General features: G+C 45.5%; 1 protein-coding gene and 1 long non-coding RNA gene across 16 annotated transcripts in view; one reads left to right on the top strand and one right to left on the bottom strand.

Moving 5' to 3' along the window:
• Positions 1 to 615: 615 nt before the first annotated feature.
• LOC127910047 (uncharacterized) lies at positions 616 to 5,881 on the top strand. Of its 12 annotated transcripts, none has more exons than XR_008073741.1 (5): positions 616 to 1,053; positions 1,706 to 1,731; positions 2,477 to 2,502; positions 2,761 to 5,039; positions 5,088 to 5,881. It is a non-coding gene; the product is annotated as an uncharacterized LOC127910047 (long non-coding RNA). The 12 variants fall into 12 exon arrangements; XR_008073739.1 differs by having other exon boundaries at positions 2,709 to 5,039; XR_008073740.1 differs by having other exon boundaries at positions 2,477 to 2,554; positions 2,813 to 5,039.
• A 25-nt stretch (positions 5,882 to 5,906) lies between these two features.
• Positions 5,907 to 26,363, bottom strand: part of LOC127910045 (protein CBFA2T1-like) — a 132,844-nt gene continuing 112,387 nt past the window's right edge. For all 4 annotated transcript variants that reach the window (XM_052472932.1, XM_052472929.1, XM_052472930.1 and 1 more), the window contains exon 10: positions 5,907 to 8,381. In XM_052472932.1, the coding sequence (XP_052328892.1) occupies positions 8,103 to 8,381 (279 nt within the window). In that variant the 3' untranslated portion in view covers positions 5,907 to 8,102. The remainder of the gene's footprint in view (positions 8,382 to 26,363) is intronic.

Below are 26,363 nucleotides of genomic sequence, written 5' to 3'. Positions count from 1 at the left end.
CCAGGTAGGCTTTGAGAACAAGTTCTCATTTGCAACCACAAAGACCTGGCCAAGATAAACAAAGACAGTGTGAACAGACAGACAGAGTTACACAAAGAGTAAACAATTAGCAAGTCAATAACACAGTAGAAAAAATGGGAGGTTTTCCAATCTATATACAATGTGTGCAAAAGGCATGAGGAGGTAGGCGAATAATACAATTTTGACAGATTAACACTGGAGTGATAAATGATCAGATGGGCATGTACAGACCAGAGAGATTTTCCATCCACAAAGACCAGAGAGGTGTGCAACAAAGACCAGAAAAGTAAATAATATTCCAACCACAAAGACCATTTTAGACAGGGCCCTATAGAAAGACCTATTCCATATAAAGACCAGTTTCACTACAAAGACCAGGGCCCATAGAAAGACCAGATTCCCATAAAAGACCACTTTTTTACAAAGACCACAGAGGCCCTACAAAGACCAGAGAGGTTTTCCCACAATATAGGTTTTCCACCACTTTAGACCAGGAGCCCATAGAAAGACCAGATTCCCTAATATAGACCAGAGAGGTGCACTACCACAAAGACCAGTAGTAGGGTTCCATGCACAAAGACCAGAGAGGTCTGTCTTTGGCTGTCTCCTGTGTTTTGATGTACAAAGTCTTTGTGGATTATTGACTTTTCCCAGATCATGTTATGATACAAGGTGGGATGAGAAATGGATTACATTGTCAATGGCCTACACACAATACCCCATAATACCAAAGTGCTTTCAGACATTTTTACAAATTAATAAAACATGAAAAGCTGAAATGTCTTGAGTCAATAAGTCTTCAACCCCGTTGTTATGGCAACCCTAAATACACTCAGGAGTAAAAATGAGCTTACCAAGTCACATACTAAGTTGTATGCCTTCATCATCTCTGTACCCCACACATACAATTATCTATCTGCAAGGTCCCTCAGTCGAGCAGTGCATTTCAAAGACAGATTCAACCACAAAGACCAGGGAGGTTTTCCATCCATAGAGACCAGGGAGGTTTTTCCATCCACAAAGACCAGAGAGGTTTTCCAACCAGAAAGACCAGAGAGGTTTTCCACCCACAAAGACCGGAGAGGTTTTCCAACCACAAAGACCAGAGAGGTTTTCCAACCACAAAGACCAGAGAGGTTTTCCAACCACAAAGACCAGAGAGGTTTTCCATCCACAAAGACCAGAGAGGTTTTCCAACCACAAAGACCAGAGAGGTTTTCCATCCACAAAGACCAGAGAGGTTTTCCATCCACAAAGACCAGAGAGGTTTTCCAACCACAAAGACCAGAGAGTTTTCCATCCACAAAGACCAGAGAGGTTTTCCAACCACAAAGACCAGAGAGGTTTTCCATCCACAAAGACCAGAGAGGTTTTCCATCCACAAAGACCAGAGAGGTTTTCCATCCACAAAGACCAGAGAGGTTTTCCATCCACAAAGACCAGAGAGGTTTTCCAACCACAAAGACCAGACCAGAGGTTTTCCATCCACAAAGACCAGAGAGGTTTTCCATCCACAAAGACCAGAGAGGTTTTCCATCCACAAAGACCAGAGAGGTTTTCCATCCACAAAGACCAGAGAGGTTTTCCAACCACAAAGACCAGAGAGTTTTCCATCCACAAAGACCAGAGAGGTTTTCCATCCACAAAGACCAGAGAGGTTTTCCATCCCACAAAGACCAGAGAGGTTTTCCAACCACAAAGACCAGAGAGGTTTTCCACCAGAGAGGTTTTCCATCCACAAAGACCAGAGAGAGGTTTTCCATCCACAAAGACCAGAGAGGTTTTCCATCCACAAAGACCAGAGAGGTTTTCCATCCACAAAGACCAGAGAGGTTTTCCATCCACAAAGACCAGAGAGGTTTTCCATCCACAAAGACCAGAGAGGTTTTCCATCCAAAAGACCAGAGAGGTTTTCCATCCCACAAAGACCAGAGAGGTTTTCCATCCACAAAGACCAGGAGGTTTTCCATCCACAAAGACCAGAGAGGTTTTCCATCCACAAAGACCAGAGAGGTTTTCCATCCACAAAGACCAGAGAGGTTTTCCATCCACAAAGACCAGAGAGGTTTTCCATCCACAAAGACCAGAGAGGTTTTCCATCCACAAAGACCAGAGAGGTTTTCCATCCACAAAGACCAGAGAGGTTTTCCATCCACAAAGACCAGGAGGTTTTCCATCCACAAAGACCAGAGAGGTTTTCCATCCAAAAGACCAGAGAGGTTTTCCATCCACAAAGACCAGAGAGGTTTTCCATCCACAAAGACCAGACCAGAGGTTTTCCATCCAAAAGACCAGAGAGGTTTTCCATCCACAAAGACCAGAGAGGTTTTCCATCCACAAAGACCAGAGAGGTTTTCCATCCACAAAGACCAGAGAGGTTTTCCATCCACAAAGACCAGAGAGGTTTTCCATCCACAAAGACCAGAGAGGTTTTCCATCCACAAAGACCAGAGAGGTTTTCCACCCACAAAGACCAGAGAGGTTTTCCATCCACAAAGACCAGAGAGGTTTTCCATCCACAAAGACCAGAGAGGTTTTTCCATCCAAAGACCAGACCAGAGGTTTTCCATCCACAAAGACCAGAGAGGTTTTCCATCCACAAAGACCAGAGGTTTTCCATCCACAAAGACCAGAGAGGTTTTCCATCCACAAAGACCAGAGGTTTTCCATCCACAAAGACCAGAGAGGTTTTCCAACCACAAAGACCAGAGAGGTTTTCCATCCACAAAGACCAGAGAGGTTTTCCAACCACAAAGACCAGAGAGGTTTTCCATCCACAAAGACCAGAGAGGTTTTCCAACCACAAAGACCAGAGAGGTTTTCCATCCACAAAGACCAGAGAGGTTTTCCAACCACAAAGACCAGAGAGGTTTTCCAACCACAAAGACCAGAGAGGTTTTCCATCCACAAAGACCAGAGAGGTTTTCCATCCACAAAGACCAGAGAGGTCACCCACAAAGACCAGAGAGGTTTTCCAAAGCCTTGCAAAGAGGGGCACCTAATAAAAAGCAGACGTTAAAAATCCCTTTAAGTGAAGTTATTAATTACACGTTGGATGGTGTATCAATACACCCAGTCACTACAAAGATGCAGGTGTCCTTCGCAACTTAGTTGCCGGAGAGGAAGGAAACAGCTCAGGGATTTTACTATGAGGCCAATGGTGACTTTAAAATGGTTACAGAGTTTAATGGCTGTGATAGGAGAAAACTTAGGGTGGATCAACAATATTGCAGTTGCTACAATAAATTAAAATATTCTAAAACATGCATCCTGTTTGCAATAAGGCACTAAAGTAAAACTGGAAAAAAATGTGTCAAAGAAATGTACTTTATGTCCTGAATAGAGCATCATGTTTGGGGCAAATCCAACACAACACATCACTGAGTACCGTTCAAGCATGGTGGTGGCTGCATCATGTTATGGGTATGCTTGTCATCGGCAAGGACTAGAGAGTTTTCTATAGGATTAAAATAAACAAAACAGAGCTAAGCACAGGCAAAATCCTAGAGGAAAACCTGGTTTAGTCTGCTTTCCAACAGACACTGGGAGACAAATTCACCTTTCAGCAGGACAACAATCTACAACACAAGGCCACATCTACACCGGAGTTGTTCACCAAGATGACATGGAATGTTCCTGAGTGGCCTGGTTACAGTTTTGACTTAAATGGTCTTGAAAATCTACAGCAAGACTATAAAATGGCTGTCTAGCAATGATCAACAAACAACTTGACCGAGCTTGAAGAATTCTTTAAAGAATAATGTGCAATCCAGGTGTGCAAAGCTCTTAGAGACTTACCCAGAAAGACTCACAGCTGTAATCACAGCCAAAAGTGATTCTAACACTCAGGGGTGTGAATTAGATATTTTTTTGTATTTCATTTTCAATAAGTTAGCAAACATTTCGTTTTCACTTTGTCATTATGGGGTTCTGTGATGTCATTACGGGGTACTGTGATGTCATTACAGGGTACTGTGATGTCATTATTGGGTACTGTGATGTCATTATTGGGTACTGTGATGTCATTATTGGGTACTGTGATGTCATTACGGGGTACTGTGATGTCATTATTGGGTACTGTGATGTCATTATTGGGCACAGTGATGTCATTATTGGGTGCAGTGATGTCATTACGGGGTACTGTGATGTCATTACGGGGTACTGCGATGCATTACGGGGTACTGTGATGTCATTATGGGGTATAGTGTGTAGATTGATGATTGAGTTTAGGCTGTACATAAGAAAATGTGGAATAAGTCAAGAGGTACGAATACTGCCTGAAGGCTCTGCACATCTTTTGTGATAATACTGTTACCTGGAGCTATGCTGTGTTAAAGCTCATATCTATACATCTGCATTTGGAAAGTTAGTTTCATTGTGTTCATTTTTTTTTTCATTTTCTTTTTTTTGTTGTAAAAAGCATAAACAAAAATAACAACAAATGCTTAAGCAATGTCGTCCAGTAATGTGTCTTTCTGTAGCTACTCTGGTCCATCATAAAACGGTATTAACAATAACAGGGTTTGTGTTAGCTAGATGTTCTGCTTTACACAAAAGAACAAGAAAACACAGTTCAACACTGTACAAAAAACCTAGCAATTATGGCTCTACATTGTAAAAACGTTTTGCCTAAAGAAGCATGCTGAAATAACCTTTGTGACAGTGCAAATACATCGATGTCCCTGGTACAAAACATTTAGGTTAGCATTCCGTGAAACATGCTAGTTCTCAGAAGAGATCTGAACCAGTCGTAGAGTAGCAGAGTAGCAGCTCTGAGGAGAGATAGCTTGTGTCTTTTCTTCTCGGACAAACGTCCTTCTTTAAAAGTACTACGAGGTAACTACCACTGACACATACACACAGGAAACAGCTCAGAAACAGGATGCTTTCTCTCTCCTTTTGCTAGAAAGAGGAGGGGGGCGGTGGGAGGGGACTGAAGTTGTGGTTGGTTAAAGTAATATACATCGTCACAACTGTCCAACACATTCAATAAACATTGGAGACGTTACAGGACAGAAGTGTAAAACACCATGAGAGTGGGTTCAGAGGAGATGGGCAGGACAGAGAGAGAGTAGAGTTGGGTTCAGAGGAGATGGAGGAGATGGGCAGGACAGAGAGAGAGTAGAGTTGGGTTTAGAGGAGATGGAGGAGATGGGCAGGACAGAGAGAGAGTAGAGTTGGGTTCAGAGGAGATGGAGGAGATGGGCAGGACAGAGAGAGAGTAGAGTTGGGTTCAGAGGAGATGGAGGAGATGGGCAGGACAGAGAGAGAGTAGAGTTGGGTTCAGAGGAGATGGAGGAGATGGGCAGGACAGAGAGAGAGTAGAGAGTTGGGTTTAGAGGAGATGGAGGAGATGGGCAGGACAGAGAGAGAGTAGAGTTGGGTTTAGAGGAGATGGAGGAGATGGGCAGGACAGAGAGAGAGTAGAGTTGGGTTCAGAGGAGATGGAGGAGATGGGCAGGACAGAGAGAGAGTAGAGTTGGGTTCAGAGGAGATGGAGGAGATGGGCAGGACAGAGAGAGAGTAGAGTTGGGTTCAGAGGAGATGGAGGAGATGGGCAGGACAGAGAGAGAGTAGAGTTGGGTTTAGAGGAGATGGAGGAGATGGGCAGGACAGAGAGAGAGTAGAGTTGGGTTCAGAGGAGATGGAGGAGATGGGCAGGACAGAGAGAGAGTAGAGTTGGGTTCAGAGGAGATGGAGGAGATGGGCAGGACAGAGAGAGAGTAGAGTTGGGTTCAGAGGAGATGGAGGAGATGGGCAGGACAGAGAGAGAGTAGAGTTGGGTTTAGAGGAGATGGAGGAGATGGGCAGGACAGAGAGAGAGTAGAGTTGGGTTTAGAGGAGATGGAGGAGATGGGCAGGACAGACAGAGAGAGAGATAGAGTTGGGTTTAGAGGAGATGGAGGAGATGGGCAGGACAGGGAGAGAGTAGAGTTGGGTTCAGAGGAGATGGAGGAGATGGGCAGGACAGAGAGAGAGTAGAGTTGGGTTCAGAGGAGATGGGGGAGATGGGCAGGACAGAGAGAGAGTAGAGTTGGGTTCAGAGGAGATGGGCAGGACAGAGAGAGAGTAGAGTTGGGTTCAGAGGAGATGTAGGAGATGGGCAGGACAGAGAGAGAGTAGAGTTGGGTTCAGAGGAGATGGAGGAGATGGGCAGGACAGAGAGAGAGTAGAGTTGGGTTTAGAGGAGATGGGCAGGACAGAGAGAGAGTAGAGTTGGGTTCAGAGGAGATGGAGGAGATGGGCAGGACAGAGAGAGAGTAGAGTTGGGTTCAGAGGAGATGGAGGAGATGGGCAGGACAGAGAGAGAGTAGAGTTGGGTTCAGAGGAGATGGAGGAGATGGGCAGGACAGAGAGAGAGTAGAGTTGGGTTTAGAGGAGATGGAGGAGATGGGCAGGACAGAGAGAGAGAGTAGAGTTGGGTTTAGAGGAGATGGAGGAGATGGGCAGGACAGAGAGAGAGAGTAGAGTTGGGTTTAGAGGAGATGGGCAGGACAGAGAGAGAGTAGAGTTGGGTTCAGAGGAGATGGAGGAGATGGGCAGGACAGAGAGAGAGTAGAGTTGGGTTCAGAGGAGATGGAGGAGATGGGCAGGACAGAGAGAGAGTAGAGTTGGGTTCAGAGGAGATGGAGGAGATGGGCAGGACAGAGAGAGAGTAGAGTTGGGTTCAGAGGAGATGGAGGAGATGGGCAGGACAGAGAGAGAGTAGAGTTGGGTTCAGAGGAGATGGAGGAGATGGGCAGGACAGAGAGAGAGTAGAGTTGGGTTTAGAGGAGATGGAGGAGATGGGCAGGACAGAGAGAGAGTAGAGTTGGGTTCAGAGGAGATGGGCAGGACAGAGAGAGAGTAGAGTTGGGTTCAGAGGAGATGGGGGAGATGGGCAGGACAGAGAGAGAGTAGAGTTGGGTTCAGAGGAGATGGAGGAGATGGGCAGGACAGAGAGAGAGTAGAGTTGGGTTCAGGGTGTCCTTCTGTTTTCTCTCACTGATTCATAGGTAATCTCTTCAGCTCTTTGTTTCCCGGTGGTTGTCATAGTGAGGAGCTGACAGTCTCTCTGGCGCAGGTTAATGACCTCACATTCTGTTCACTTCCTGGTTTGGAACAGAGAGATAGTCAGTGCAGGTGTAACATACATTCAGACAGAGTCCTTCTTTCCATGTACTGCAGTCAGGTATTAGTTCTATCTTGGTATCCAGGGTTGGTAATTTGTATGGTTCCTTGCTCTTCCATCCCTCAGGGAGGGAGACATCTTTGTCAGTCCACTGACCTGGATATTATTACTAGTCAAGAGGAACAGCTGTGGTTCCTTTACAGTCTGTTCCACATCTGCACCTTGCTGCTGGCAGCTACAGTCCCTCTGTCTGTAACCCATGGGTACTATCCACCTGTCTGTCTGTCTGTCTGTCTGTCTGTCTGTCTGTCTGTCTGTCTGTTCTTTGTATTTGTGGTCTTCCCATAATAAGAGAGTTGGCGTCTGCTCTTCCCACAGTGTTTGTGTTGCAGTAATATTCCATTGGTTGTTTGGTGTCTGAGGTCAGCTAGTTTCATATTACATCCCAGGTAAACAACAACTCATTGGTTGTTTGGTGTCTGAGGTCAGCTAGTTTCATATTACATCCCAGGTAAACAACAACTCATTGGTTGTTTGGTGTCTGAGGTCAGCTAGTTTCATATTACATCCCAGGTAAACAACAACTCATTTAGGAAGCGGGACTGAACACAAAGGTCCGTATATATTTGTCTGGACTGTCATCGCTGGAGTCTGTTTTCTATGATTCATATTTACAGGAAACAATGTAAGAGAAGCAACAATGACAACGTCAACAATCATCAACACCAACAAACGTAGACGACAACGGATGATAACAGCAATAGTAGTAATAATAATAATAATAATAATATATTTGTGTTCATAGTTAATCATGACAAGTCAATGTGACTGATCTACATGTATAAACCTCCTGTGTGGAACCTCCACTACTTCAACAGAAGTAGCGTTAGCGCGTTAGCATTTAGCATGAAGTGAGTCAGTCATGTTGGGCTACTGGGAGTCTCCGATGGCTCCCCGGGTGGCTCCCGGTTTAGTGCGGCGTGGTTTCCAGCGTAGAGGGGGTTCCTGGAGTGGCGGAGCGGGGTGTGGTGGCAGACGGGGTTCCGGCTGGGCTGCCTGCTCTACTAGAGGGTGTAGTGGAGGTCTCTGTACCCTGCGGCTGCTGAGTAGCCTGGGAGGCCTGGAGAGTCTGTCCACACACGTGGTGGTGTTTCTCCCAGTCTTTGTGCTGGCAGAAGGAGCCGCAGTAGCGCGCCGTGTTACAGCCGCTGCAGGTCTCGCTCGCCTTCCGCCCGCAGTTCCAACAACTCTACACAGAGAGAGGGAGATGGAGAGAGAGAGAGAAAGAGAGAGGAGAGAGACAGAGGGAGAGAGAGAGGGAGGGAGAGAGAGAACAGAGAGAGAGAGAGGGAGAAGGGAATCATTTCAATACTTTTTATAATAAGAAGAAAATGCTGATTTATTTACAGACCTTTTAATAGGAAAATGGATTTATCAGTACACAAAACAATAGCATTTTTCCCCTCACAGCATTTCACAGTATTCTACAGCATTTTACAGCATTTCACGGCATTTTACAGCATTTCACAGTATTTTAGAGCATTTCACAGTATTTCACAGCATTTTACAGCATTTCACAGTATTTTAGAGCATTTTACAGCATTTCACAGCATTTTACAGCATTTCACAGTATTTTAGAGCATTTCACAGTATTTCACAGCATTTCACAGTATTTCACAGCATTTTACAGCATTTCACAGTATTTTACAGCATTTGACAGCATTTCACAGTATTTTACAGCATTTCACAGTATTTTACAGCATTTTACAGCATTTCACAGCATTTCACAGTATTTTACAGCATTTTACAGCATTTCACAGTATTTTACAGCATTTTACAGCATTTCACAGTATTTTAGAGTATTTTACAGCATTTCACAGCATTTTACAGCATTTCACAGTATTTTACAGCATTTCACAGCATTTCACAGCATTTCACAGTATTTCACAGCATTTCACAGTATTTTACAGCATTTCACAGCATTTTACAGCATTTCACGGCATTTCACAGTATTTCACAGTATTTTACAGCATTCCACAGCATTTCACAGCATTTCATAGTATTTCACAGCATTTCATAGTATTTCACAGCATTTCATAGTATTTCACAGCATTTTACAGCATTTCACAGCATTTCACAGCATTTCACAGCATTTCACAGTATTTTACAGCATTTCACAGTATTTTACAGCATTTCACAGTGAATGAGTCTTGAATGAATGAAGACAAAAAAGTAAAAGAAAGAGAATCAGAAAATAACCTGCAACACAACTACACCACCACATCCCACATAGTGAAACATAAGGACTAACCTGCAACAGAACTACACCACCACATCCCACATAGTGAAACATAAGGACTAACCTGCAACACAACTACACCACCACATCCCACATAGTGAAACATAAGGACTAACCTGCAACAGAACTACACCACCACATCCCACATAGTGAAACATAAGGACTAACCTGCAACAGTACTACACCACCACATCCCACATAGTGAAACATAAGGACTAACCTGCAATATAACTACACCACCACATCCCACATAGTGAAACATAAGGACTAACCTGCAACAGTACTACACCACCACATCCCACATAGTGAAACATAAGGACTAACCTGCAACAGAACGACACCACCACATCCCACATAGTGAAACATAAGGACTAACCTGCAACACAACTACACCACCAAATCCCACATAGTGAAACATAAGGACTAACCTGGAACAGTACTACACCACCACATCCCACAAAGTGAAACATAAGGACTAACCTGCAACAGTACTACACCATCACATCCCACATAGTGAAACATAAGGACTAACCTGCAACAGAACTACACCACCACATCCCACATAGTGAAACATAAGGACTAACCTGCAATACAACTACACCACCACATCCCACATAGTGAAACATAAGGACTAACCTGCAACACAACTACACCACCACATCCCACATAGTGAAACATAAGGACTAACCTGCAACAGTACTACACCACCACATCCCACATAGTGAAACATAAGGACTAACCTGCAACAGTACTACACCACCACATCCCACATAGTGAAACATAAGGACTAACCTGCAACACAACTACACCACCACATCCCACATAGTGAAACATAAGGACTAACCTGCAACACAACTACACCACCACATCCCACATAGTGAAACATAAGGACTAACCTGCAACACAACTACACCACCACATCCCACATAGTGAAACATAAGGACTAACCTGCAACAGTACTACACCACCACATCCCACATAGTGAAACATAAGGACTGACCTGCAACACAACTACACCACCACATCCCACATAGTGAAACATAAGGACTAACCTGCAACACAACCACACCACCACATCCCACATAGTGAAACATAAGGACTAACCTGCAACAGTACTACACCACCACATCCCACATAGTGAAACATAAGGACTAACCTGCAACACAACTACACCACCACATCCCACATAGTGAAACATAAGGACTAACCTCCAACAGTACTACACCACCACATCCCACATAGTGAAACATAAGGACTAACCTGCAACAGAACGACACCACCACATCCCACGTAGTGAAACATAAGGACTAACCTGCAACAGTACTACACCACCACATCCCACATAGTGAAACATAAGGACTAACCTGCAACACAACTTCACCACCACATCCCACATAGTGAAACATAAGGACTAACCTGCAACACAACTACACCAACACATCCCACATAGTGAAACATAAGGACTAACCTGCAACAGTACTACACCACCGCATCCCACATAGTGAAACATAAGGACTAACCTGCAACACAACTACACCACCACATCCCACATAGTGAAACATAAGGACTAACCTGCAACAGAACGACACCACCACATCCCACATAGTGAAACATAAGGACTAACCTGCAACACAACTACACCACCACATCCCACATAGTGAAACATAAGGACTAACCTGCAACACAACTACACCACCACATCCCACATAGTGAAACATAAGGACTAACCTGCAACAGAACGACACCACCACATCCCACATAGTGAAACATAAGGACTAACCTGCAACACAACTACACCACCACATCCCACATAGTGAAACATAAGGACTAACCTGCAACACAACTACACCACCACATCCCACATAGTGAAACATAAGGACTAACCTGGAACAGTACTACACCACCACATCCCACATAGTGAAACATAAGGACTAACCTGCAACAGTACTACACCATCACATCCCACATAGTGAAACATAAGGACTAACCTGCAACAGAACTACACCACCACATCCCACATAGTGAAACATAAGGACTAACCTGCAATACAACTACACCACCACATCCCACATAGTGAAACATAAGGACTAACCTGCAACACAACTACACCACCACATCCCACATAGTGAAACATAAGGACTAACCTGCAACAGTACTACACCACCACATCCCACATAGTGAAACATAAGGACTAACCTGCAACAGTACTACACCACCTCATCCCACATAGTGAAACATAAGGACTAACCTGCAACAGTACTACACCACCACATCCCACATAGTGAAACATAAGGACTAACCTGCAACACAACTACACCACCACATCCCACATAGTGAAACATAAGGACTAACCTGCAACAGTACTACACCACCACATCCCACATAGTGAAACATAAGGACTAACCTGCAACACAACCACACCACCACATCCCACATAGTGAAACATAAGGACTAACCTGCAACAGTACTACACCACCACATCCCACATAGTGAAACATAAGGACTAACCTGCAACACAACTACACCACCACATCCCACATAGTGAAACACAAGGACTAACCTGCAATACAACTACACCACCACATCCCACATAGTGAAACACAAGGACTAACCTGCAACACAACTACACCACCACATCCCACAAAGTGAAACATAAGGACTAACCTGCAACAGAACAACACCACCACATCCCACATAGTGAAACATAAGGACTAACCTGCAACACAACTACACCACCACATCCCACATAGTGAAACATAAGGACTAACCTGCAACAGTACTACACCACCACATCCCACATAGTGAAACATAAGGACTAACCTGCAACAGAACTACACCACCACATCCCACATAGTGAAACATAAGGACTAACCTGCAACACAACTACACCACCACATCCCACATAGTGAAACATAAGGACTAACCTGCAACACAACTACACCACCACATCCCACATAGTGAAACATAAGGACTAACCTGCAACAGTACTCCACCACCACATCCCACATAGTGAAACATAAGGACTAACCTGCAACAGAACTACACCACCACATCCCACATAGTGAAACATAAGGACTAACCTGCAACACAACTACACCACCACATCCCACATAGTGACACATAAGGACTAACCTGCAACACAACTACACCACCACATCCCACATAGTGAAACATAAGGACTAACCTGCAACAGTACTACACCACCACATCCCACCTAGTGAAACATAAGGACTAACCTGCAACAGTACTACACCACCACATCCCACATAGTGAAACATAAGGACTAACCTGCAACAGAACGACACCACCACATCCCACATAGTGAAACATAAGGACTAACCTGCAACACAACTACACCACCACATCCCACATAGTGAAACATAAGGACTAACCTGCAACACAACTACACCACCACATCCCACATAGTGAAACATAAGGACTAACCTGCAACACAACTACACCACCACATCCCACATAGTGAAACATAAGGACTAACCTGCAATATAACTACACCACCACATCCCACATAGTGAAACATAAGGACTAACCTGCAACAGTACTACACCACCACATCCCACATAGTGAAACATAAGGACTAACCTGCAACACAACTACACCACCACATCCCACATAGTGAAACATAAGGACTAACCTGCAATACAACTACACCACCACATCCCACATAGTGAAACATAAGGACTAACCTGCAACAGAACGACACCACCACATCCCACATAGTGAAACATAAGGACTAACCTGCAACACAACTACACCACCACATCCCACATAGTGAAACATAAGGACTAACCTGCAATACAACTACACCACCACATCCCACATAGTGAAACATAAGGACTAACCTGCAACAGAACGACACCACCACATCCCACATAGTGAAACATAAGGACTAACCTGCAACACAACTACACCACCACATCCCACATAGTGAAACATAAGGACTAACCTGCAACAGAACGACACCACCACATCCCACATAGTGAAACATAAGGACTAACCTGCAACAGTACTACACCACCACATCCCACATAGTGAAACATAAGGACTAACCTGCAACACAACTACACCACCACATCCCACATAGTGAAACATAAGGACTAACCTGCAACAGAACTACACCACCACATCCCACATAGTGAAACATAAGGACTAACCTGCAACAGAACGACACCACCACATCCCACATAGTGAAACATAAGGACTAACCTGCAACAGTACTACACCACCACATCCCACATAGTGAAACATAAGGACTAACCTGGAACAGAACGACACCACCACATCCCACATAGTGAAACATAAGGACTAACCTGCAACAGTACTACACCACCACATCCCACAAAGTGAAACATAAGGACTAACCTGCAACACAACTACACCACCACATCCCACATAGTGAAACATAAGGACTAACCTGCAACACAAGTACACCACCACATCCCACATAGTGAAACATAAGGACTAACCTGCAACAGTACTACACCACCACATCCCACATAGTGAAACATAAGGACTAACCTGCAACACAACTACACCACCACATCCCACATAGTGAAACATAAGGACTAACCTGCAACAGAACTACACCACCACATCCCACATAGTGAAACATAAGGACTAACCTGCAACAGAACTACACCACCACATCCCACATAGTGAAACATAAGGACTAACCTGCAACAGAACTACACCACCACATCCCACATAGTGAAACATAAGGACTAACCTGCAACACAACTACACCACCGCATCCCACATAGTGAAACATAAGGACTAACCTGCAACACAACTACACCACCACATCCCACATAGTGAAACATAAGGACTAACCTGCAACACAACTACACCACCACATCCCACATAGTGAAACATAAGGACTAACCTGCAACACAACTACACCACCACATCCCACATAGTGAAACATAAGGACTAACCTGCAAAACAAGTACACCACCACATCCCACATAGTGAAACATAAGGACTAACCTGCAACAGAACGACACCACCACACCCCACATAGTGAAACATAAGGACTAACCTGCAACAGAACTACACCACCACATCCCACATAGTGAAACATAAGGACTAACCTGCAACAGAACGACACCACCACATCCCACATAGTGAAACATAAGGACTAACCTGCAACAGAACTACACCACCACATCCCACATAGTGAAACATAAGGACTAACCTGCAACACAACTACACCACCACATCCCACATAGTGAAACATAAGGACTAACCTGCAACAGTACTACACCACCACATCCCACATAGTGAAACATAAGGACTAACCTGCAATACAACTACACCACCACATCCCACATAGTGAAACATAAGGACTAACCTGCAACAGAACGACACCACCACATCCCACATAGTGAAACATAAGGACTAACCTGCAACAGAACTACACAACCACATCCCACATAGTGAAACATAAGGACTAACCTGCAACACAACTACACCACCACATCCCACATAGTGAAACTTAAGGACTAACCTGCAACACAACTACACCATCACATCCCACATAGTGAAACATAAGGACTAACCTGCAACAGTACTACACCACCACATCCCACATAGTGAAACATAAGGACTAACCTGCAACACAACTACACCACCACATCCCACATAGTGAAACATAAGGACTAACCTGCAACACAACTACACCACCACATCCCACATAGTGAAACATAAGGACTAACCTGCAACACAACTACACCACCACATCCCACATAGTGAAACATAAGGACTAACCTGCAACAGTACTACACCACCACATCCCACATAGTGAAACATAAGGACTAACCTGCAATACAACTACACCACCACATCCCACATAGTGAAACATAAGGACTAACCTGCAACAGAACGACACCACCACATCCCACATAGTGAAACATAAGGACTAACCTGCAACAGAACTACACAACCACATCCCACATAGTGAAACATAAGGACTAACCTGCAACACAACTACACCACCACATCCCACATAGTGAAACTTAAGGACTAACCTGCAACACAACTACACCATCACATCCCACATAGTGAAACATAAGGACTAACCTGCAACACAACTACACCACCACATCCCACATAGTGAAACATAAGGACTAACCTGCAACACAACTACACCACCACATCCCACATAGTGAAACATAAGGACTAACCTGCAACACAACTACACCACCACATCCCACATAGTGAAACATAAGGACTAACCTGCAACAGAACGACACCACCACATCCCACATAGTGAAACATAAGGACTAACCTGCAATACAACTACACCACCACATCCCACATAGTGAAACATAAAGACTAACCTGCAACAGTATTACACCACCACATCCCACATAGTGAAACATAAGGACTAACCTGCAACAGTACTCCACCACCACATCCCACATAGTGAAACATAAGGACTAACCTGCAACAGAACTACACCACCACATCCCACATAGTGAAACATAAGGACTAACCTGCAACACAACTACACCACCACATCCCACATAGTGAAACATAAGGACTAACCTGCAACAGTACTACACCACCACATCCCACATAGTGAAACATAAGGACTAACCTGCAACAGAACTACACCACCACATCCCACATAGTGAAACATAAGGACTAACCTGCAATACAACTACACCACCACATCCCACATAGTGAAACATAAGGACTAACCTGCAATACAACTACACCACCACATCCCACATAGTGAAACATAAGGACTAACCTGCAACAGAACTACACCACCACATCCCACATAGTGAAACATAAGGACTAACCTGCAACACAACTACACCACCACATCCCACATAGTGAAACATAAGGACTAACCTGCAACAGAACTACACCACCACATCCCACATAGTGAAACATAAGGACTAACCTGCAACACAACTACACCACCACATCCCACATAGTGAAACATAAGGACTAACCTGCAACACAACTACACCACCACATCCCACATAGTGAAACATAAGGACTAACCTGCAACACAACTACACCACCACATCCCACATAGTGAAACATAAGGACTAACCTGCAACAGAACGACACCACCACACCCCACATAGTGAAACATAAGGACTAACCTGCAACAGAACTACACCACCACATCCCACATAGTGAAACATAAGGACTAACCTGCAACAGAACTACACCACCACATCCCACATAGTGAAACATAAGGACTAACCTGCAACACAACTACACCACCACATCCCACATAGTGAAACATAAGGACTAACCTGCAACAGTACTACACCACCACATCCCACATAGTGAAACATAAGGACTAACCTGCAATAGTGACACCACCACATCCCACATAGTGAAACATAAGGACTAACCTGCAACAGAACGACACCACCACATCCCACATAGTGAAACATAAGGACTAACCTGCAACAGAACTACACAACCACATCCCACATAGTGAAACATAAGGACTAACCTGCAACACAACTACACCACCACATCCCACATAGTGAAACATAAGGACTAACCTGCAACACAACTACACCATCACATCCCACATAGTGAAACATAAGGACTAACCTGCAACAGTACTACACCACCACATCCCACATAGTGAAACATAAGGACTAACCTGCAACACAACTACACCACCACATCCCACATAGTGAAACATAAGGACTAACCTGCAACACAACTACACCACCACATCCCACATAGTGAAACATAAGGACTAACCTGCAACACAACTACACCACCACATCCCACATAGTGAAACATAAGGACTAACCTGCAACAGTACTACACCACCACATCCCACATAGTGAAACATAAGGACTAACCTGCAATACAACTACACCACCACATCCCACATAGTGAAACATAAGGACTAACCTGCAACACAACGACACCACCACATCCCACATAGTGAAACATAAGGACTAACCTGCAACAGAACTACACAACCACATCCCACATAGTGAAACATAAGGACTAACCTGCAACACAACTACACCACCACATCCCACATAGTGAAACATAAGGACTAACCTGCAACACAACTACACCACCACATCCCACATAGTGAAACATAAGGACTAACCTGCAACACAACTACACCACCACATCCCACATAGTGAAACATAAGGACTAACCTGCAACACAACTACACCACCACATCCCACATAGTGAAACATAAGGACTAACCTGCAACAGTACTACACCACCACATCCCACATAGTGAAACATAAGGACTAACCTGCAACACAACTACACCACCACATCCCACATAGTGAAACACAAGGACTAACCTGCAATACAACTACACCACCACATCCCACATAGTGAAACATAAGGACTAACCTGCAACACAACTACACCACCACATCCCACATAGTGAAACATAAGGACTAACCTGCAACACAACTACACCACCACATCCCACATAGTGAAACATAAGGACTAACCTGCAACAGAACTACACCACCACATCCCACATAGTGAAACATAAGGACTAACCTGCAACACAACTACACCACCACATCCCACATAGTGAAACATAAGGACTAACCTGCAACAGAACTACACCACCACATCCCACATAGTGAAACATAAGGACTAACCTGCAACACAACTACACCACCACATCCCACATAGTGAAACATAAGGACTAACCTGCAACAGTACTACACAACCACACCATGTCATTCCCCTATAGGACACAACCACACCATGTCATTCCCCTATAGGACACAACCACACCATGTCATAGTCCCCTATAGGACACAACCACACCATGTCATCCCCCTATAGGACACAACCACACCATGTCATTCCCCTATAGGACACAACCACACCATGTCATTATCCTATAGGACACAACCACACCATGTCATTCCCCTATAGGACACAACCACACCATGTCATTCCCCTATAGGACACAACCACACCATGTCATTCCCCTATAGGACACAACCACACCATGTCATTCTCCTATAGGACACAACCACACCATGTCATTCCCCTATAGGACACAACCACACCATGTCATTCCCCTATAGGACACAACCACACCATGTCATTCCCCTATAGGACACAACCACACCATGTCATTCCCCTATAGGACACAACCACACCATGTCATTGTCCCCTATAGGACACAACCACACCATGTCATTGTCCCCTATAGGACACAACCACACCATGTCATTCCCCTATAGGACACAACAACACCATGTCATTCTCCTATAGGACACAACCACACCATGTCATTCTCCTATAGGACACAACCACACCATGTCATTCCCCTATAGGACACAACCACACCATGTCATTCTCCTATAGGACACAACCACACCATGTCATTCCCCTATAGGACACAATCACACCATGTCATAGGACCAACCACACCATGTAGGACACAACCACACCATGTCATTCCCTATAGGACACAACCACACCATGTCATTCTCCTATAGGACACAACCACACCATGTCATTCCCCTATAGGACACAACCACACCATGTCATTCCCCTATAGGACACAACCACACCATGTCATTCTCCTATAGGACACAACCACACCATGTCATTCTCCTATAGGACACAACCACACCATGTCATTCCCCTATAGGACACAACCACACCATGTCATTCCCCTATAGGACACAACCACACCATGTCATTCCCCTATAGGACACAACCACACCATGTCATTCCCCTATAGGACACAACCACACCATGTCATTCCCCTATAGGACACAACCACACCATGTCATTCCCTATAGGACACAACCACACCATGTCCTATAGGACACAACCACACCATGTCATTCCCCTATAGGACACAACCACACCATGTCATTCCCCTATAGGACACAACCACACCATGTCATTCCCCTATAGGACACAACCACACCATGTCATTCCCCCTGTCATAGGACACAACCACACCATGTCATTCCCCTATAGGACACAACCACACCATGTCATTCCCCTATAGGACACAACCACACCATGTCATTCCCCTATAGGACACAACCACACCATGTCATTCCCCTATAGGACACAACCACACCATGTCATTCCCCTATAGGACACAACCACACCATGTCATTCCCCTAAAGGAGACACCACCACACCATGTCATTCCCCTATAGGACACAACCACACCATGTCATTCCCCTATAGGACACAACCACACCATGTCATTCCCCTATAGGACACAACCACACCATGTCATTCCCCTATAGGACACAACCACACCATGTCATTCCCCTATAGGACACAACCACACCATGTCATTCCCCTATAGGACACAACCACACCATGTCATTCCCCTATAGGACACAACCACACCATGTCATTCCCCTATAGGACACAACCACACCATGTCATTCCCCTATAGGACACAACCACACCATGTCATTCCCCTATAGGACACAACCACACCATGTCATTCCCCTATAGGACACAACCACACCATGTCATTCCCCTATAGGACACAACCACACCATGTCATTCTCCTATAGGACACAACCACACCATGTCATTCCCCTATAGGACACAACCACACCATGTCATTCCCCTATAGGACACAACCACACCATGTCATTCCCCTATAGGACACAACCACACCATGTCATTCCCCTATAGGACACAACCACACCATGTCATCCCCTATAGGACACAACCACACCATGTCATTCCCCTATCGGACACAACCACACCATGTCATTCCCCTATAGGACACAACCACACCATGTCATTCCCCTATAGGACACAACCACACCATGTCATTCCCCTATAGGACACAACACAACCACACCATGTCATTCCCTATAGGACACAACCACACCATGTCATTCCCCTATAGGACACAACCACACCATGTCATTCCCCTATAGGACACAACCACACCATGTCATTCCCCATAGGACACAACCACACCATGTCATTCCCCTATAGGACACAACCACACCATGTCATTCCCCTATAGGACACAACCACACCATGTCATTCCCTATAGGACACAACCACACCATGTCATTCCCCTATAGGACACAACCACACCATGTCATTCCCTATAGGACACAACCACACCATGTCATTCCCTATAGGACACATGTCACCACACCATGTCATTCCCCTATAGGACACAACCACACCATGTCATTCCCTATAGGACACAACCACACCATGTCATTCCCTATAGGACACAACCACACCATGTCATTCCCCTATAGGACACAACCACACCATGTCATTCCCTATAGGACACAACCACACCATGTCATTCCCCTATAGGACACAACCACACCATGTCATTCCCCTATAGGACACAACCACACCATGTCATTCCCCTATAGGACACAACCACACCATGTCATTCCCCTATAGGACACAACCACACCATGTCATTCCCCTATAGGACACAACCACACCATGTCATTCCCTATAGGACACAACCACACCATGTCATTCCCATATAGGACACAACCACACCATGCATTCCCCTATAGGACACAACCACACCATGTCATTCCCTATAGGACACACCACACCATGTCATTCCCTAGGACACAAACACACCATGTCATTCCCCAGGACACAACCACACCATGTCATTCCCACATAGGACACAACCACACCATGTCATTCCCTATAGGACACAACCACACCATGTCATTCCCTATAGGACACATACCACACCATGTCATTCCCCTATAAGACACAACCACACCATGTCATTCCCCTATAGGACACAACCACACCATGTCATTCCCCTATAGGACACAACCACACCATGTCATTCCCCTATAGGACACAACCACACCATGTCATTCCCCTATAGGACACAACCACACCATGTCATTCCCCTATAGGACACAACCACACCATGTCATTCCCCTATAGGACACAACCACACCATGTCATTCCCCCTATAGGACACAACCACACCATGTCATTCCCCTATAGGACACAACCACACCATGTCATTCCCTATAGGACACAACCACACCATGTCATTCCCCTATAGGACACAACCACACCATGTCATTCTCCTATAGGACACAACCACACCATGTCATTCTCCTATAGGACACAACCACACCATGTCATTCCCTATAGGACACAACCACACCATGTCATTCCCCTATAGGACACAGCCACACCATGTCATTCCCCTATAGGACACAACCACACCATGTCATTCCCCTATAGGACACAACCACACCATGTCATTCCCCTATAGGACACAACCACACCATGTCATTCCCCTATAGGACACAACCACACCATGTCATTCCCTATAGGACACAACCACACCATGTCATTCCCCTATAGGACACAACCACACCATGTCATTCCCCTATAGGACACAACCACACCATGTCATTCCCCTATAGGACACAACCACACCATGTCATTCCCTATAGGACACAACCACACCATGTCATTCCCTATAGGACACAACCACACCATGTCATTCTATAGACCTATAGGACACAACCACACCATGTCATTCCCCTATAGGACACAACCACACCATGTCATTCCCCTATAGGACACAACCACACCATGTCATTCCCTATAGGACACAACCACACCATGTCATTCCCCTATAGGACACAACCACACCATGTCATTCCCCTATAGGACACAACCACACCATGTCATTCCCCTATAGGACACAACCACACCATGTCATTCCCCTATAGGACACAACCACACCATGTCATTCTCCTATAGGACACAACCACACCATGTCATTCCCTATAGGACACAACCACACCATGTCATTCCCCTATAGGACACAACCACACCATGTCATTCCCCTATAGGACACAACCACACCATGTCATTCCCCTATAGGACACAACCACACCATGTCATTCCCCTATAGGACACAACCACACCATGTCATTCCCCTATAGGACACAACCACACCATGTCATTCCCCTATAGGACACAACCACACCATGTCATTCCCTATAGGACACAACCACACCATGTCATTCTCCTATAGGACACAACCACACCATGTCATTCCCCTATAGGACACAACCACACCATGTCATTCCCTATAGGACACAACCACACCATGTCATTCTCCTATAGGACACAACCACACCATGTCATTCCCCTATAGGACACAACCACACCATGTCATTCCCTATAGGACACAACCACACCATGTCATTCCCTATAGGACACAACCACACCATGTCATTCCCCTATAGGACACAACCACACCATGTCATTCCCCTATAGGACACAACCACACCATGTCATTCCCCTATAGGACACAACCACACCATGTCATTCCCCTATAGGACACAACCACACCATGTCATTCCCCTATAGGACACAACCACACCATGTCATTCCCCTATAGGACACAACCACACCATGTCATTCCCCTATAGGACACAACCACACATGTCATTCCCTATAGGACACAACCACACCATGTCATTCCCCTATAGGACACAACCACACCATGTCATTCCCCTATAGGACACAACCACACCATGTCATTCCCTATAGGACACAACCACACCATGTCATTCCCCTATAGGACACAACCACACCATGTCATTCCCTATAGGACACAACCACACCATGTCATTCCCCTATAGGACACAACCACACCATGTCATTCCCCTATAGGACACAACCACACCATGTCATTCCCCTATAGGACACAACCACACCATGTCATTCTCCTATAGGACACAACCACACCATGTCATTCCCCTATAGGACACAACCACACCATGTCATTCCCCTATAGGACACAACCACACCATGTCATTCCCCTATAGGACACAACCACACCATGTCATTCCCCTATAGGACACAACCACACCATGTCATTCCCTATAGGACACAACCACACCATGTCATTCCCCTATAGGACACAACCACACCATGTCATTCCCCTATAGGACACAACCACACCATGTCATTCCCTATAGGACACAACCACACCATGTCATTCCCCTATAGGACACAACCACACCATGTCATTCCCCTAACACAACCACACCATGCATTCCCCTAGACACAACCACACCATGTCATTCCCCTAAAGGACAGACACAACCACACCATGTCATTCCCCTAAAGGACACAACCACACCATGTCATTCCCTATAGGACACAACCACACCATGTCATTCTCCTATAGGACACAACCACACCATGTCATTCCCCTATAGGACACAACCACACCATGTCATTCTCCTATAGGACACAACCACACCATGTCATTCCCCTATAGGACACAACCACACCATGTCATTCCCCTATAGGACACAACCACACCATGTCATTCCCCTATAGGACACAACCACACCATGTCATTCCCCTAAAGCAGACACAACCACACCATGTCATTCCCCTAAGGACACAACCACACCATGTCATTCCCTATAGGACACAACCACACCATGTCATTCTCCTATAGGACACAACCACACCATGTCATTCCCCCTATAGGACACAACCACACCATGTCATTCCCCTATAGGACACAACCACACCATGTCATTCCCCTATAGGACACAACCACACCATGTCATTCCCCTATAGGACACAACCACACCATGTCATTCCCCTATAGGACACAACCACACCATGGCATTCCCCTATACACATACCACACCATGGTCACAACCACAGCATGCCATTCCCCTATAGGTCACAACCACAGCATGCCATTCCCCTATAGGACACAACCACACCATGTCATTCCCCTATAGGACACAACCACACCATGTCATTCCCTATAGGACACAACCACACCATGTCATTCCCCTATAGGACACAACCACACCATGTCATTCCCCTATAGGACACAACCACACCATGTCATCCCCCTATAGGACACAACCACACCATGTCATTCCCCTATAGGACACACCACACCATGTCATTCCCTATAGGACACAACCACACCATGTCATTCCCCTATAGGACACAACCACACCATGTCATTCCCCTATAGGACACAACCACACCATGTCATTCTCTTATAGGACACAACCACACCATGTCATTCCCCTATAGGACACAACCACACCATGTCATTCCCCTATAGGACACAACCACACCATGTCATTCCCCTATAGGACACAACCACACCATGTCATTCCCCTATAGGACACAACCACACCATGTCATTCCCCTACAGGACACAACCACCATGTCATTCCCCTATAGGACACAACCACACCATGTCATTCCCCTATAGGACACAACCACACCATGTCATTCTCCTATAGGACACAACCACACCATGTCATTCCCCTATAGGACACAACTACACCATGTCATTCCCCTATGGGACACAACCACACCATGTCATTCCCCTATAGGACACAACTACACCATGTCATTCCCCTATGGGACACAACCACACCATGTCATTCTCCTATAGGACACAACCACACCATGTCATTCCCCTATAGGACACAACTACACCATGTCATTCCCCTATAGGACACAACCACACCATGTCATTCTCCTATAGGACACAACCACACCATGTCATTCCCCTATAGGACACAACCACACCATGTCATTACCCTATAGGACACAACCACACCATGTCATTCCCTATAGGACACAACCACACCATGTCATTCCCCCTATAGGACACAACCACACCATGTCATCCCCCTATAGGACACAACCACACCATGTCATTCCCCCTATAGGACACAACCACACCATGTCATTCCCCTATAGGACACAACCACACCATGTCATTCCCCTATAGGACACAACCCCAACATGTCATTCCCCTATAGGACACAACCACACCATGTCATTCCCCTATAGGACACAACCACACCATGTCATTCCCCTATAGGACACAACCACACCATGTCATTCCCTATAGGACACAACCACACCATGTCATTCTCTTATAGGACACAACCACACCATGTCATTCCCCTATAGGACACAACCACACCATGTCATTCCCCTATAGGACACAACCACACCATGTCATTCTCCTATAGGACACAACCACACCATGTCATTCTCCTATAGGACACAACCACACCATGTCATTCTCCTATAGGACACGACCACACCATGTCATTCCCCTATAGGACACAACCACACCATGTCATTCCCTTTTAGGACACAACCACACCATGTCATTCCCCTATAGGACACAACCACACCATGTCATTCCCCTATAGGACACAACCACACCATGTCATTCCCCTATAGGACACAACCACACCATGTCATTCCCCTATAGGACACAACCACACCATGTCATTCCCCTATAGGACACAACCACACCATGTCATTCCCCTATAGGACACAACCACACCATGTCATTGTCCCCTATAGGACACAACCACACCATGTCATTGTCCCTATAGGACACAACCACACCATGTCATTCCCCTATAGGACACAACCACACCATGTCATTCCCCTATAGGACACAACCACACCATGTCATTCCCCTATAGGACACAACCACACCATGTCATTCCCCTATAGGACACAACCACACCATGTCATTCCCCTATAGGACACAGCCACACCATGTCATTCCCCTATAGGACACAACCACACCATGTCATTCCCCTATAGGACACAACCACACCATGTCATTCTCCTATAGGACACAACCACACCATGTCATTATCCTATAGGACACAACCACACCATGTCATTCCCTATAGGACACAACCACACCATGTCATTCCCCTATAGGACACAACCACACCATGTCATTCCCCTATAGGACACAACCACACCATGTCATTCCCCCTAGGAGGAACCACACCCCCTATAGGACACAACCCCAACATGTCATTCCCCTATAGGACACAACCACACCATGTCATTCTCCTATAGGACACAACCACACCATGTCAT

Source organism: Oncorhynchus keta, chromosome 20, assembly GCF_023373465.1.
Source record: "Oncorhynchus keta strain PuntledgeMale-10-30-2019 chromosome 20, Oket_V2, whole genome shotgun sequence".
In the NCBI taxonomy this organism is placed as follows: domain Eukaryota; kingdom Metazoa; phylum Chordata; class Actinopteri; order Salmoniformes; family Salmonidae; genus Oncorhynchus; species Oncorhynchus keta.
This window is presented reverse-complemented; position numbering and strand designations above follow the sequence as displayed.